We start from the raw sequence: 11,897 nt of genomic DNA on the forward strand, positions 1-11,897 counted from the left end.
TTATAGAATAAAATTAAATTAAATTTAAAAAAAGTAATAATAATAAATTAATTGTAAAATCAAATTAAAGTAGTTTTCAAATCAAGCTAATGTTAATATTAAAATAAAATAAAATTAGTTTAAAAAATTAAACTAAATTAATAGCTGCATACTTTCTCTTTGCTCCTCGGGTATATATATATATATATATATATATATATATATATATATATATATATATATATATATATGTATGTATGTATATATATATATATATATATATATATATATATATATATATATATATATATATAATTTTTTAATAATTTATCCATTTCTGATTATTTGTTCATGTGTTCCCATGTTGGGATACTTTTTGAATCATCAACTTTACGAATACTCAACTTGATTTTTGTTTCCCGTAGAGTAAACCTTAAACACTAAATTATGTTTCAGTTGCATCATGTCTATTGATATAAGCTGGACTACTAATCCACATCGTCAATCTCCCAAGTTCCAGCTAGGACTCGTCTCTTTTGTCGAGAGATCCATGTTACACCTAGATTGTAAAGGTGAAACTAGATGTCCGTGTGGGAAATGTGATAATCGTTATTTCATAGATCCGAAAGCAATGAGACATCATGTTCGTATATATGGTTTCAGTCAATCATACAACACGTGGATATATCACGGTGAACCTTTAACCCCTCCAGTTGTAGATTTCGTTTCGCCAAGCAACGAGATGGCTGATGTTATTGATGATGTTATGTGGGAGTCGAGAGAAAATGATACAAACCTCTATGAAGGAACCTCGAATACAGGGGTAGCGGTGTCAATGATGATTTTGAAGAGTTGTTAGAGGCGGTCGAAACCAAGTTATTATTGGATTAGTGTCTAAGCCCGTAACTATATTTGGTAAGTACTTGAGCCGGTTGTACATGGTCCTTTTGGGTTGTCTTTACCATAGCAACTTGACACGGTGATTTATGGAGAGAGAGAAACTATTATGACTTATTAATATGTTATAATAATAATATATTAAAGGAGAAATCATATTATTTAATTAATATTAGTCATAAATTAATTAGGAATTAATTTGGTGACTAAAAGAGATTAATTGCATGTACACTTAGGAATGTTCTTATGGCTCAAACCCATCAGCGGTATCAGAGCTTGATTGGTTTCAATTGAATTTGATGCTATCATATTCGTTCATTTCTTGATTTTAAAATTGTTTTTTGAAAAATCAAAAACTCACAACATGAATCTCTGTAATTCACGACGTGAGTCTAGTCTGTGAGACAGACCCGACGAGTGCAGTTTGCTACTCGATGAGTCTGTGGATCAGATGGCTCAAAATTCAGATTTTTGGCTATTTTTGTGTTTGGATAATTACTAAAATTGTTTTTGAATTATAAAATCCGAATTTTATATATTTGCTATGATTATCCTTACCAAATTAAAAGATAATTACCATTTATTTAAATAATAACTTAATTATGTGATAATATTTGATTATTTAATTTATTTGACGAACTATCTTGTAAATAAAATGAGTTAGGTCTTAGATAATTATTAAATTAATTTTTTAATTCAAAATTATTTGCTATTTGATCCTTGTGTTTTGAAAAGTTCAAAACTTGTCCTCAAGTTTTGAAATTTAAATTTTGTGATTAAAATGTTTAATTTGAACAATTTAAATTTCAAACCCTAGAATTTTACAAGTTTAAAATTCAACCTTATACTTTACAATATTATAGGATTAATATTTATATATATGTATAACCTAAAATGCTAGTCTTGCCGTTAGTAGGCCTCGTTCACGAAGCCAATCTCTAAGGGGGGTATAAGGTTATAGCCTATAAAATGGCCATTTAATGAGTGTCCACTCCCACCCATCGCTTCTTTGATTGGTGGAGGGTCGTTAGTCGAACGGGTAGGATATGACAACCCTTCCTCATTAATAAGTATAAAGAATTATTAAAGTAACTAAACGTTTTTTTTTAAAAAAATTCCTAATCTTAGCTACTTTAGGCAAAGTGAATTGATGCAATCCCATGAAATTACACTTTGTACCCTTGCTAAGACGTTAGTGGAGCGTGTGTGGTTAACCAGCACACTAATTGGGTCTAAGCAAAGGTGGCAACGAGTGACTCATTGTTCATCATAGTTCGATGGAGCGTGTGTGGTTAATCGGCACATCAAATAGGTGACTATAACAATGAGGGCACCATGTACATTTGCATGGTTATTCACACTCGCTTTGTGATCCTCGGCATCCAGTCACAAACTTGAGGGACATATCATGATTTAAACATGCCATTGAAAGGTTCAATGAATCTCAAAAGAATCTAGGAGTTTTCAATACATTTAAAACTTAATTTTCTTTTCATTTTTAATGGTGGAGAATTAGTGAATCGTCATTCACTTACCTTCAAGTTATTTGCATATTAGATTACGACATCCCTTTTCTAATATGTAAATAATCTTGTTGGATCCTAGCCATAATTTCTCATTTTGGGTGTTTAATTAGGGATTCATTTCTAATCAACTTTGTTCTTTTCCTTTTCAGATGTCGAACATGAACAACAACGCTTTTAGCTCGAGTTCCTCCGGCTCTTTCTTAGGTGCTGTTTGTTTTTTCTGAAGCAAAATATCTGCAGTCCGTGGACCACATCTGTAGACCTCTTCAGTAGAAGAGGTGGACCAAACGTCTGCAGTCTGAAAAAAGAAGACTGTTTGTTTTTTTAACATCTGCGGGCTATTAAAATAAACTGAAATCTAAATAAACTGATTTTTTTAAACATCAAAGTGATTTTTTAATATTTTTATGACTTTGTTATAAATAATCAACGAATCTATATCAACTTTTATGTATTATTGATAAAAAATAAAAATAAAAATGATATAAATTAACGTATATATTTTATAAAAACCAACAAATTTGGTTGCAAGGTTATAAGTAAACATTATAATTAGTGATCAAAAAATTTGATACATAAATGGATGCAAATAAACTTTGATTTTTTCAATTAAATCCATTAAAAAAGTACCATAAATATTTTCTCGAGAAATTGACGATATTGTATTAAATAATGTTTTACAAAATTTGGCAAAAAAATATAAGAATATATTATGATTTTTTTGTCATATTTATATAAACAACTTCAACGACTATTATTATAATAAATTTTTATTTATAAATTTGTCAAAATTATAATGTCTGTATCGTCGAACGTTTTTTTAAGTTTTGTAATTTTTTTTTTCAAATTGTTCATCATTAATAAAGTTGGAAAAAATATAAATTTAAAAAAAAAAAAACTTGAAAAAAGAAAGATATATATGTTTTTTTAGGCTAGAAGATGTCTGAAGATGTTAGAAGACTCTGGTCCACGTCTGCGCCAAGAAGAGGGCGCGCAGACATTTTTAGGTCTGCAGTCTTCAAAAAAACAAACAATCTGCGAAGGCTAATGTCTGCGCGTGGTCTGCGCGGCGCAGACAAAAGAGGTCACGCAGATCTGCGGACAAAAACAAACACTACCTTACTCAAGAACTTGTGTGGGAGGGTGATATTCGACGGAAACAATTTCAACGATTGGATCCGTAACATTAGAATGGTCACCCGTTATGAGGACAAAGAGTATGTACTAGATAAGGAGCTGAAGGAGATCGACATGAACACTGCTACTCCCAAAGAGATCGTTGCCTTTGAGGCCCACGAGCGTGATGCCACGAAAGTCCATTGCATCATGCTGGCGACAATGACTTCCGAACTCCAAAAGTCCTATGAGGACATGTATGATGGGTTTTGAGCATTCTAACACTCCTATGGTGTACATGCAACCCTTGTGTCCATGTACGATCAGGAACAACCAGTTGTGTCCATGTACGATCAGGAACAACCAGTAACACAAGAACAACCGCAATCACACGTAATTGTTAGTTTAAGTTGAAAAGAATAATGATATAATAGAAAATACAATGCTATAATGGAAAGTACAATGCTATAATGATATGTTGGTTATGATTTGATATGTTGATATTTTGTAGTTTGGTAATTTTTGGAAAGTAAATGTTATAATGGAAAGTAGAATGCTATAATGTTATGTTGATTATGGTTTGATATGTTGATATTTTGTAGTTTGGTAATTTTTGGAAAGTAAATGCTATAATGGAAAGTAGAATGCTATAATGATATGTTGATTATGGTTTGATATGTTGATATTTTATAGTTTGGTAATTTTTGGAAAGTACAATGCTATAATGGAAAGTATAATGGTATAATGATATGTTAGTTACGGTTTGATAATATTGACATTTTGTAGTTTGTTAATTTTTGGAAAGTATAATGCTATAATGGAATGTAGAATGGTATAATGATATGTTAGTTATGGTTTGATATGTTGATATTTTGTAGAATGGTATAATTATAATGCTATTATCATATGCTGGTAATATATTTTGTTTTCTTTGTAGTTGGATATGCTGCAAAGAATACTAAAGGACCCGGCCTGTTCTGCAACATTGGAAGAGTGGTTTCGCTCATTACCGCTACCAAATCATGAAGGAAATGATGAGGACGAGTAGTTACTTTAGGATTTTATTAAATGTTTTGTAATTTGGAAGAATACTTTAGAATGCGCTATGGATTAATATTTTGGATTGGTTGTATGGATTAATATTTTGGATTGGTTGTGTATAGATTAATATTTCTATGAAAAGTTATCAGATTTTATAAATGTTATATTGTTTTTTTATAAATTTAATATTAAATAAATAAATAAAATAAAAATTTTTAAAAAAAACAAAACTGTTTTAGCGGCAACATCTTTTGTGGCGACGCATACGTATCAACGACGACACACTATTAGCGGCGACGAACAGTATTAGCGGCGACAGATCATTAGCGGCGACTCTCAACCTTTAGCGGCGACTACGGGTGTATTAACGACAAAGCAATACCGGCGACGCATTTGCAGCGACATGTCGCCGTTAAAGGTATTAGCGGCGACATCTCAACCCTTTTGCGACGATAGGCGTCGTCGCTGTTGCCCAGTCTTCTTGTAGTGTATGATGTATCTATGTTTCGTGAATTAGTAGCTCTACATTTCGTACACCATTTTTAATTTTAGTTATTTGACCATAATTTCTTGGATTTTAAAGACTTTGTCCATTTTTGTACCCGGACATCAAGTTGGTTTGTACAGGTAGGTGATTATTCCCCTTAACATGAGCCTAGTTTATATTATAGAGTTTAAAAATGATATGATTACAAGTAAATCTATGGTTGACAATGCTCGACTAATTAATGTACGGACTTTGATTACAAATATAAATCTATGGTTGACCATAAATGCACATCATCCATGATGTGATCCGGGAAAGAAGTCTTAGAGATGAGATTGTCGTCGGTCAAGCCGAAAGGTGAGAACATGGTCTCACTTGATAATGCCACGCCATTGTTGTCCGGTAAAAATAGCTGATCAAACCATAAATTTCCGGCCGGCTCAGAAAACTGTGGTGTAGCGTCGTCACAAGGAACTTCATAATCTGATACACTCAAAGAACATTGAGAAGATTCACTTGTTGAAGAAGATGACGGTGATTCAGATGTTAAGACTGCCAATAAAATTTCAACTTCCAGTGGGGTTTTTAAGTTGGGTTTTTTCACCTGTTGACATCCTCTGGGAGTAGCTTTAAAAGGTTCAAGGTTTTCAAATTGTTCGATCGTTTGATCTTTTCGGACCTGGTTTTTCAGATGTGTGTGCCAATGGTTTTTTATTTCATTGTCGCTTCTTCCAGGCAACTGTGCGGCCATCGTTGACCATCTGTAGATATAACAACCAAATTTCATTAATCAACAAGTCCACTATCAAATAAACATAATCTAGGTATAAAAATTGTTTGAACCTACTTGTTTCCAAGCTTCTTATGTAAACCAACAATGACATCTTCTTCTTCTTTTGTAAAATTACCACGTTTCATGTTTGGGCGTAGATAATTCATCCATCGCAGCCTACAGCTTTTCCCACATCTAGACAAACCTAAACAAGAAAAGCAAAGAACAATATATAAAGTAAGACAAGAGCATTAATCATTTAAAAACTTTTTATATTTTTTGGAAGTGGGTCTAACCAGCTAACTTGGGAAGTTCTCGCCAGTTAGAATGGCCGTATATCTGTATGTAAGCTCTTAGTTTGTTGTCTTCCTCTTTGCTCCATGCACCTTTTTTGATTCCGTTTTTATCAAAACATGGAGCCCTCACCATCTTCTTGACTTCTTGTCTTCGATCTTTCAGTTCTCTTTAGAGACCTTTTCAGTGGCTACTGGCTAATGAAGACTTAAGCTACTGGATCCAAATAGGCTTATATATATATATATATACCTACAAATTAATTACCAAAACGTGTATGGAAGTAACTAATTAATTTAAAAAGACCATAAAAACTTCTTACTTTTTTCTTCCCTTCAAACGTTCAAGGGAAGACTAAAAAGTACGTACGCTCTTGCTGATCTAATTAAACATATACTATATATTATATTAGCGTTGTTTTCGAAGTACTGATAACATTAAATGAATGTATCAACACTTCTTGTCGAGTTGATAAAAAGAATAAGCGTAAATTACACAAGTGGTAGCTATGGTTTAGGGTCTCCTTAATTTTATTTTTTTATTTTCGGATGGTCCTTTCAATTTGGTTTTTTATTAATTTGCTCTCTAATCAATATAAACCGAGTGATTTGTATTTTTTTTATCCTTTTTATATTATTAGTTAATTGAAAAATATTAATGATACGTATTATAAATGTATTAATTAAGTAAATAAATAGGTCCATTTCAATACAAGAAACCCAAACCATCCTGACCCCTCTTTCCTTGATTGTGTTCGCCAACCGGGAAACCACATCCGACCATCATCACCACCAAGCTCTAACCACCACCATAACTGACCTCCAAAAATCCATTCAGGAAATCAATCACTTATATAAACACACATAGACATAGGCACAAAACCTGCAACATCTACGATCTTCAGAAATACATGAGAAACATCTTCTTCTCCACACACCACCAACCACTTGTAAATCTGAAACCCAAACCACGATACCTAAAAAAAAACAACAGTATAGGACACAAGGGTATGAAAGGGGATTTGAGAGAAGGACGGGTGGGGGTAGGACACAAGAACGAGTTCAGTTTGTCGAGATAGATCTGGTTCGTTGGAAGGAGATTCAAGAACCAGTAGATGGAAAGAAGGTTGTAACACCCGGTTTTCCGGATCGGGTCGATTTAGGGTTTCAAGGAGTCAAGACATGGTTTTTGGAAAAAAAAAAAAAACCAAGGCTCACGACGTGACCATTGAAGGGATTTAATGAAGATTCTGATTTAACTGAGCTCATGACGTGAGCATGAAGAGCTCACGAATTAAGGTACGCTGCAGCCCAAGCCCACGATCTTTTAGGGTTTCCATCATATTTAAACCCCATAAACTCAGTAAAACCCTAACCCTAGCATCTCCTTGTGTTTATTGAGCTTTTTGTGGAGTTTTGGAGGTTTGAAGTGGAAGAGATCACCATAGAAGCATAGTTGCAGCTTGGAAGCTTCATTTGCAACCTTTAGCTACCCTTCTAGACCAATGTGAGTAATCAAGATCCAAGATTTATGTTTCCTTATTGCTAGATCTAAGGTTTTATGAATATTTATCCAAGATCTTAAGAGTTAGAGTGTTGGGACTCCATAAAGTTAGCAACTTTATGGGTCCTTAGGGTCCCTAGATGCTTACATATCATAGAATTGATGTTTGAATGATGTTGGAGTTCATGCATGAGAATGTATCTTCTTTTTCTCCATGAATGACCTAGTTTGAGGCCATGTCTTGTATTACACATACAAGACCTTAAAGCATCGATTTTTATGACCATTGGTGTAACACCCGCAGATTCAGGCTAGTCAATTTAGAGACAACAAGTGTCGAAAATGAATTTTCGATAGAAGATTATTTAGAATAAATAATCTTAACTAAGTTGTAGGATATGTCACAATGGTTTCGAACATATAAAGAACGTTGAAATCCGAGTTATAACGAAGAAGTTATGACCCGTCGAAGTTTTACGGTTAAACCGACATGAAACCGTGTAACGTAAAAAGTGAATTTTTGATAAACTACTTTTTAGTCTTAGCGATCTAAATGAAAGTTGTAGTATACATTAAACCGAGAGCGTACATAAAAAGAACGCCCAAATCTGACTTCGTATGAGGAAGTTATGATATTTCTAAGATTTGGCATAACAATGCACAACCCGAAATTCGAATTTCGGATCTATCAATTTTTGGCCAATGCAACCTAAATGAAAATTGAAGGTCTCATTAATAGGATCTCAACGATAAAAAGACAGACGAAAAGGAAGTCCGTATGTAGAAGTTATGAATTTTACGCAGTCATTTAACAATATAATTTTCTCATACTGTTAAATTTAAAATTGGTCGAGAATTACCCGATGGAGTCAAAAGAAAAGTTGTAGATCTTGTCCGTACCTACGTGTGGATATAAAGAACATCAAAAACGAAGTTCGTATGCGAAAGTTATGAATTTTTAAAGATTGGTTGTTTTACTTGCGTCCAGCGCCACGTGTCAGCACCAGACTTTGCCTTGGAGCCTACACAAGGCTCGCGACGTGAGCACCCTTTTCACGACTTGAATCGGCCAAGACAAAATATAAATACAGGCGTAAATCACCCCCAAAACCCACACCTTTCATATTCTTTCTCTCCCATTACCCCCAACCCCCCCCCCCCCCCCCCTTCCCCTAGCGACTTCTAAGTGCTAGAGGCGAGTCCCGGAGCGCCGGAAGACTCCGAGAAGAAGAGCTTTCGGCTCGGAAGTTCTGCTCCTGCAGAGCCCGGCTCCTAGCCAAACCCCCTCGTAGTTAAGATATGCTTACGCTACTTTAAGTATAACTTATATTTAAATATAGTATTATTATTATGAACCTATAAATAAAATTTATCAGTGCTTCAAAGTCGTTATATTGATTGATCTACTTACGGGGATGATGTATAGGCTATAATTTAGTGAGGTGTTTAATGTGAGATTTCCAAACAGTATACTTCGTATATCAAACGGACCCTATCTCCGATATGATCATACTTGGTTGTTCGTTACTTGATAGATTATGAAAGTAGATTTTGAGTTAATGATGAATTTAGACTAATAATTAGTCGCAATAAAGATTAGACTAAAACTTAGCGATAATAATGCTAGGTTTCATTCAAGGAAAATAGAATCGTTATAGCGAAGCGCTTCCCAAGTTTGGAATCATCACTTCAACAAGTGAGTGCATAATTACTTTCATCTTACACATATATATGAAATATTTTATATAAATTACGTGTTATATGTGCATATAACATGTATACTTGCTATCTATACTGGATGAACAATTTTATACATGTTTTAAATAATTTAGATTGTATATGTATCTATATGATGTATCTATGTTACTAATAATCGAATTTCAAGCGTTCATCATAACTTTGTAAGTTTTGTTTATTTCAATGGTTATAAGTTAACTTTACTTCTTCAAAACTTCAAGAATTCTATTATTTCGAGATGTAGCACTTCATGATAATCAGATTTTTACGAACATTCTTATTCATTTTAGTAATTTGAAAATAAACATAACTTTTAGTGAATTAGTAGCTCTACATTTGGTACATCATTGTTACTTTTAGTTATTTGACCATAATTTCTTGGATTTTAAAGACTTTATGTCCAATTTTGTACCCGGACATCAAATTGGTTTGTACAGGTAGGTGATTATTCCCTTTAACATGAGCCTAGTTTATATTATAGAGTGAGTTTAAAAATGATATGGTTACAAATAAATCTATGGTTGACAATGCTTGACTAATTAATGTACGGACTTTGATTACAAATATAAATCTATGGTTGACCATAAATGCACATCATCCATGATGTGATCCGGGAAAGAAGTCTTAGAGATGAGATTGTCGTCGGTCAAGCCGAAAGGTGAGAACATGGTCTCACTTGATAATGCCACGCCATTGTTGTCCGGTAAAAATAGCTGATCAAACCATAAATTTCCGGCCGGCTCAGAAAACTGTGGTGTAGCGTCGTCACAAGGAACTTCATAATCTGATACACTCAAAGAACATTGAGAAGATTCACTTGTTGAAGAAGATGACGGTGATTCAGATGTTAAGACTGCCAATAAAATTTCAACTTCCTGTGGAGTTTTTAAGTTGGGTTTTTTCACCTGCTGACATCCTCTGGGAGTAGCTTTAAAAGGTTCAAGGGTTTCAAATTGTTCGATCGTTTGATCTTTTCGGACCTGGTTTTTCAGATGTGCGTGCCAATGGTTTTTTATTTCATTGTCGCTTCTTCCAGGCAATTGTGCGGCCATCGTTGACCATCTGTAGATATAACAACCAAATTTCATTAATCAACAAGTCCACTATCAAATAAACATAATCTAGGTATAAAAATTGTTTGAACCTACTTGTTTCCAAGCTTCTTATGTAAACCAACAATGACATCTTCTTCTTCTTTTGTAAAATTACCACGTTTCATGTTTGGGCGTAGATAATTCATCCATCGGAGCCTACAGCTTTTCCCACATCTAGACAAACCTAAACAAGAAAAGCAAAGAACAATATATAAAGTAAGACAGGAGTATTAATCATTTAAAAACTTTTTTATATTTTTCGGAAATGGGTCTAACCAGCTAACTTGGGAAGTTCTCGCCAGTTAGAATGGCCGTATATCTGTATGTAAGCTCTTAGTTTGTTGTCTTCCTCTTTGCTCCATGCACCTTTTTTGATTCCGTTTTTATCAAAACATGGAGCCCTCACCATCTTCTTGACTTCTTGTCTTCGATCTTTCAGTTCTCTTCAGACCTTTTCCTTTTTCAGTGGCTAATGAAGACTTAAGTTACTAGATCCAAATAGTCTTATATATATATATATATATATATATATATATATATATATATATATATATATATATATATATATATATATATATATATATATATATATAATTATCAAAACGTGTATGGAAGTAAATAATTAATTTAAAAAGACCATAAAAACTTCTTACTTTGTTCTTCCCTTCAAACGTTCAAAGGAAGACTAAAAAGTACGCTCTTGCTTTGATTAAACATATATTATTGACAAAATTGCAAAAATAATCCTTGTGGTATTTATTTTTTTGGAGTTTTAGTTTAAATCCTGATTTTTTTGGCTTCGCGGTCCTTTTGAGCTAGTTTTGTTGTGTTTTTTGTCATTCTGAATAGTAAATAACTGTAATACCTTTGGAGTATTTATTTTTCATTTTTTCTTTCATTTCTTCTTAAATTTAATACTAATTTATTTATTTTAGTAATTAAAAAAAATAGGAAGCCTCTCTCATTTTCTCTCTCTCTCTCTCTCTCTCTCTCTCTCTCTCTAAAAAGAACACACATTTGAAATCGATTTTGTAACTCAAGAACTCAAGACCAAAAGCATCAGATGCACACCTATATTTCGTTTTTGAAATCTATTTTGTATTTCATTTATGAAACCGATTTTGTATTTTGTTTGTTGCGTTTCTGGAACCTAATTTCAAAAATTAAAACACACATGCACAAACAAATTAGTTTTGGGGGATGAATTCGTATGCACAAATCGATTTCCAGAATCGATGTTTTTTTTTTTAATTTCAAAAATGATTTGAAGAACAAATTCATATTCAATATTGTTCCACCTGTTACTTGTGATTTCATCGCCCTTGACCCAATCACCACCGTCAGCTGCACTCTGTGATTCCACCCCCCCCCCCCCCCTCCAACACTGTTGCTGGCAATCCGTAGCCACCACTGAACGCCTTCGTTCTCCATTTCGACTGGCATGTAACAGA

General features: G+C 33.5%; 2 protein-coding genes across 2 annotated transcripts; both read right to left on the reverse strand.

Moving 5' to 3' along the window:
• Positions 1–5,194: 5,194 nt before the first annotated feature.
• On the reverse strand, positions 5,195–6,325 carry LOC111884626 (transcription factor MYB13-like). The gene is made up of 3 exons (XM_023880927.3): positions 6,115–6,325; positions 5,894–6,023; positions 5,195–5,807 (listed from the first exon to the last, which is right to left on the reverse strand). Exons 1-3 carry the CDS (start codon positions 6,245–6,247, stop codon positions 5,303–5,305), a joined length of 768 nt encoding a protein of 255 aa, XP_023736695.1. The 5' UTR covers positions 6,248–6,325; the 3' UTR covers positions 5,195–5,302.
• A 3,472-nt stretch (positions 6,326–9,797) lies between these two features.
• On the reverse strand, positions 9,798–10,925 carry LOC111884609 (transcription factor MYB13). The gene is made up of 3 exons (XM_023880913.3): positions 10,723–10,925; positions 10,501–10,630; positions 9,798–10,414 (listed from the first exon to the last, which is right to left on the reverse strand). Exons 1-3 carry the CDS (start codon positions 10,853–10,855, stop codon positions 9,910–9,912), a joined length of 768 nt encoding a protein of 255 aa, XP_023736681.1. The 5' UTR covers positions 10,856–10,925; the 3' UTR covers positions 9,798–9,909.
• Positions 10,926–11,897: the final 972 nt, after the last annotated feature.

The sequence above is a fragment of the Lactuca sativa genome, chromosome 3, assembly GCF_002870075.4.
Source record: "Lactuca sativa cultivar Salinas chromosome 3, Lsat_Salinas_v11, whole genome shotgun sequence".
Classification (NCBI taxonomy): domain Eukaryota; kingdom Viridiplantae; phylum Streptophyta; class Magnoliopsida; order Asterales; family Asteraceae; genus Lactuca; species Lactuca sativa.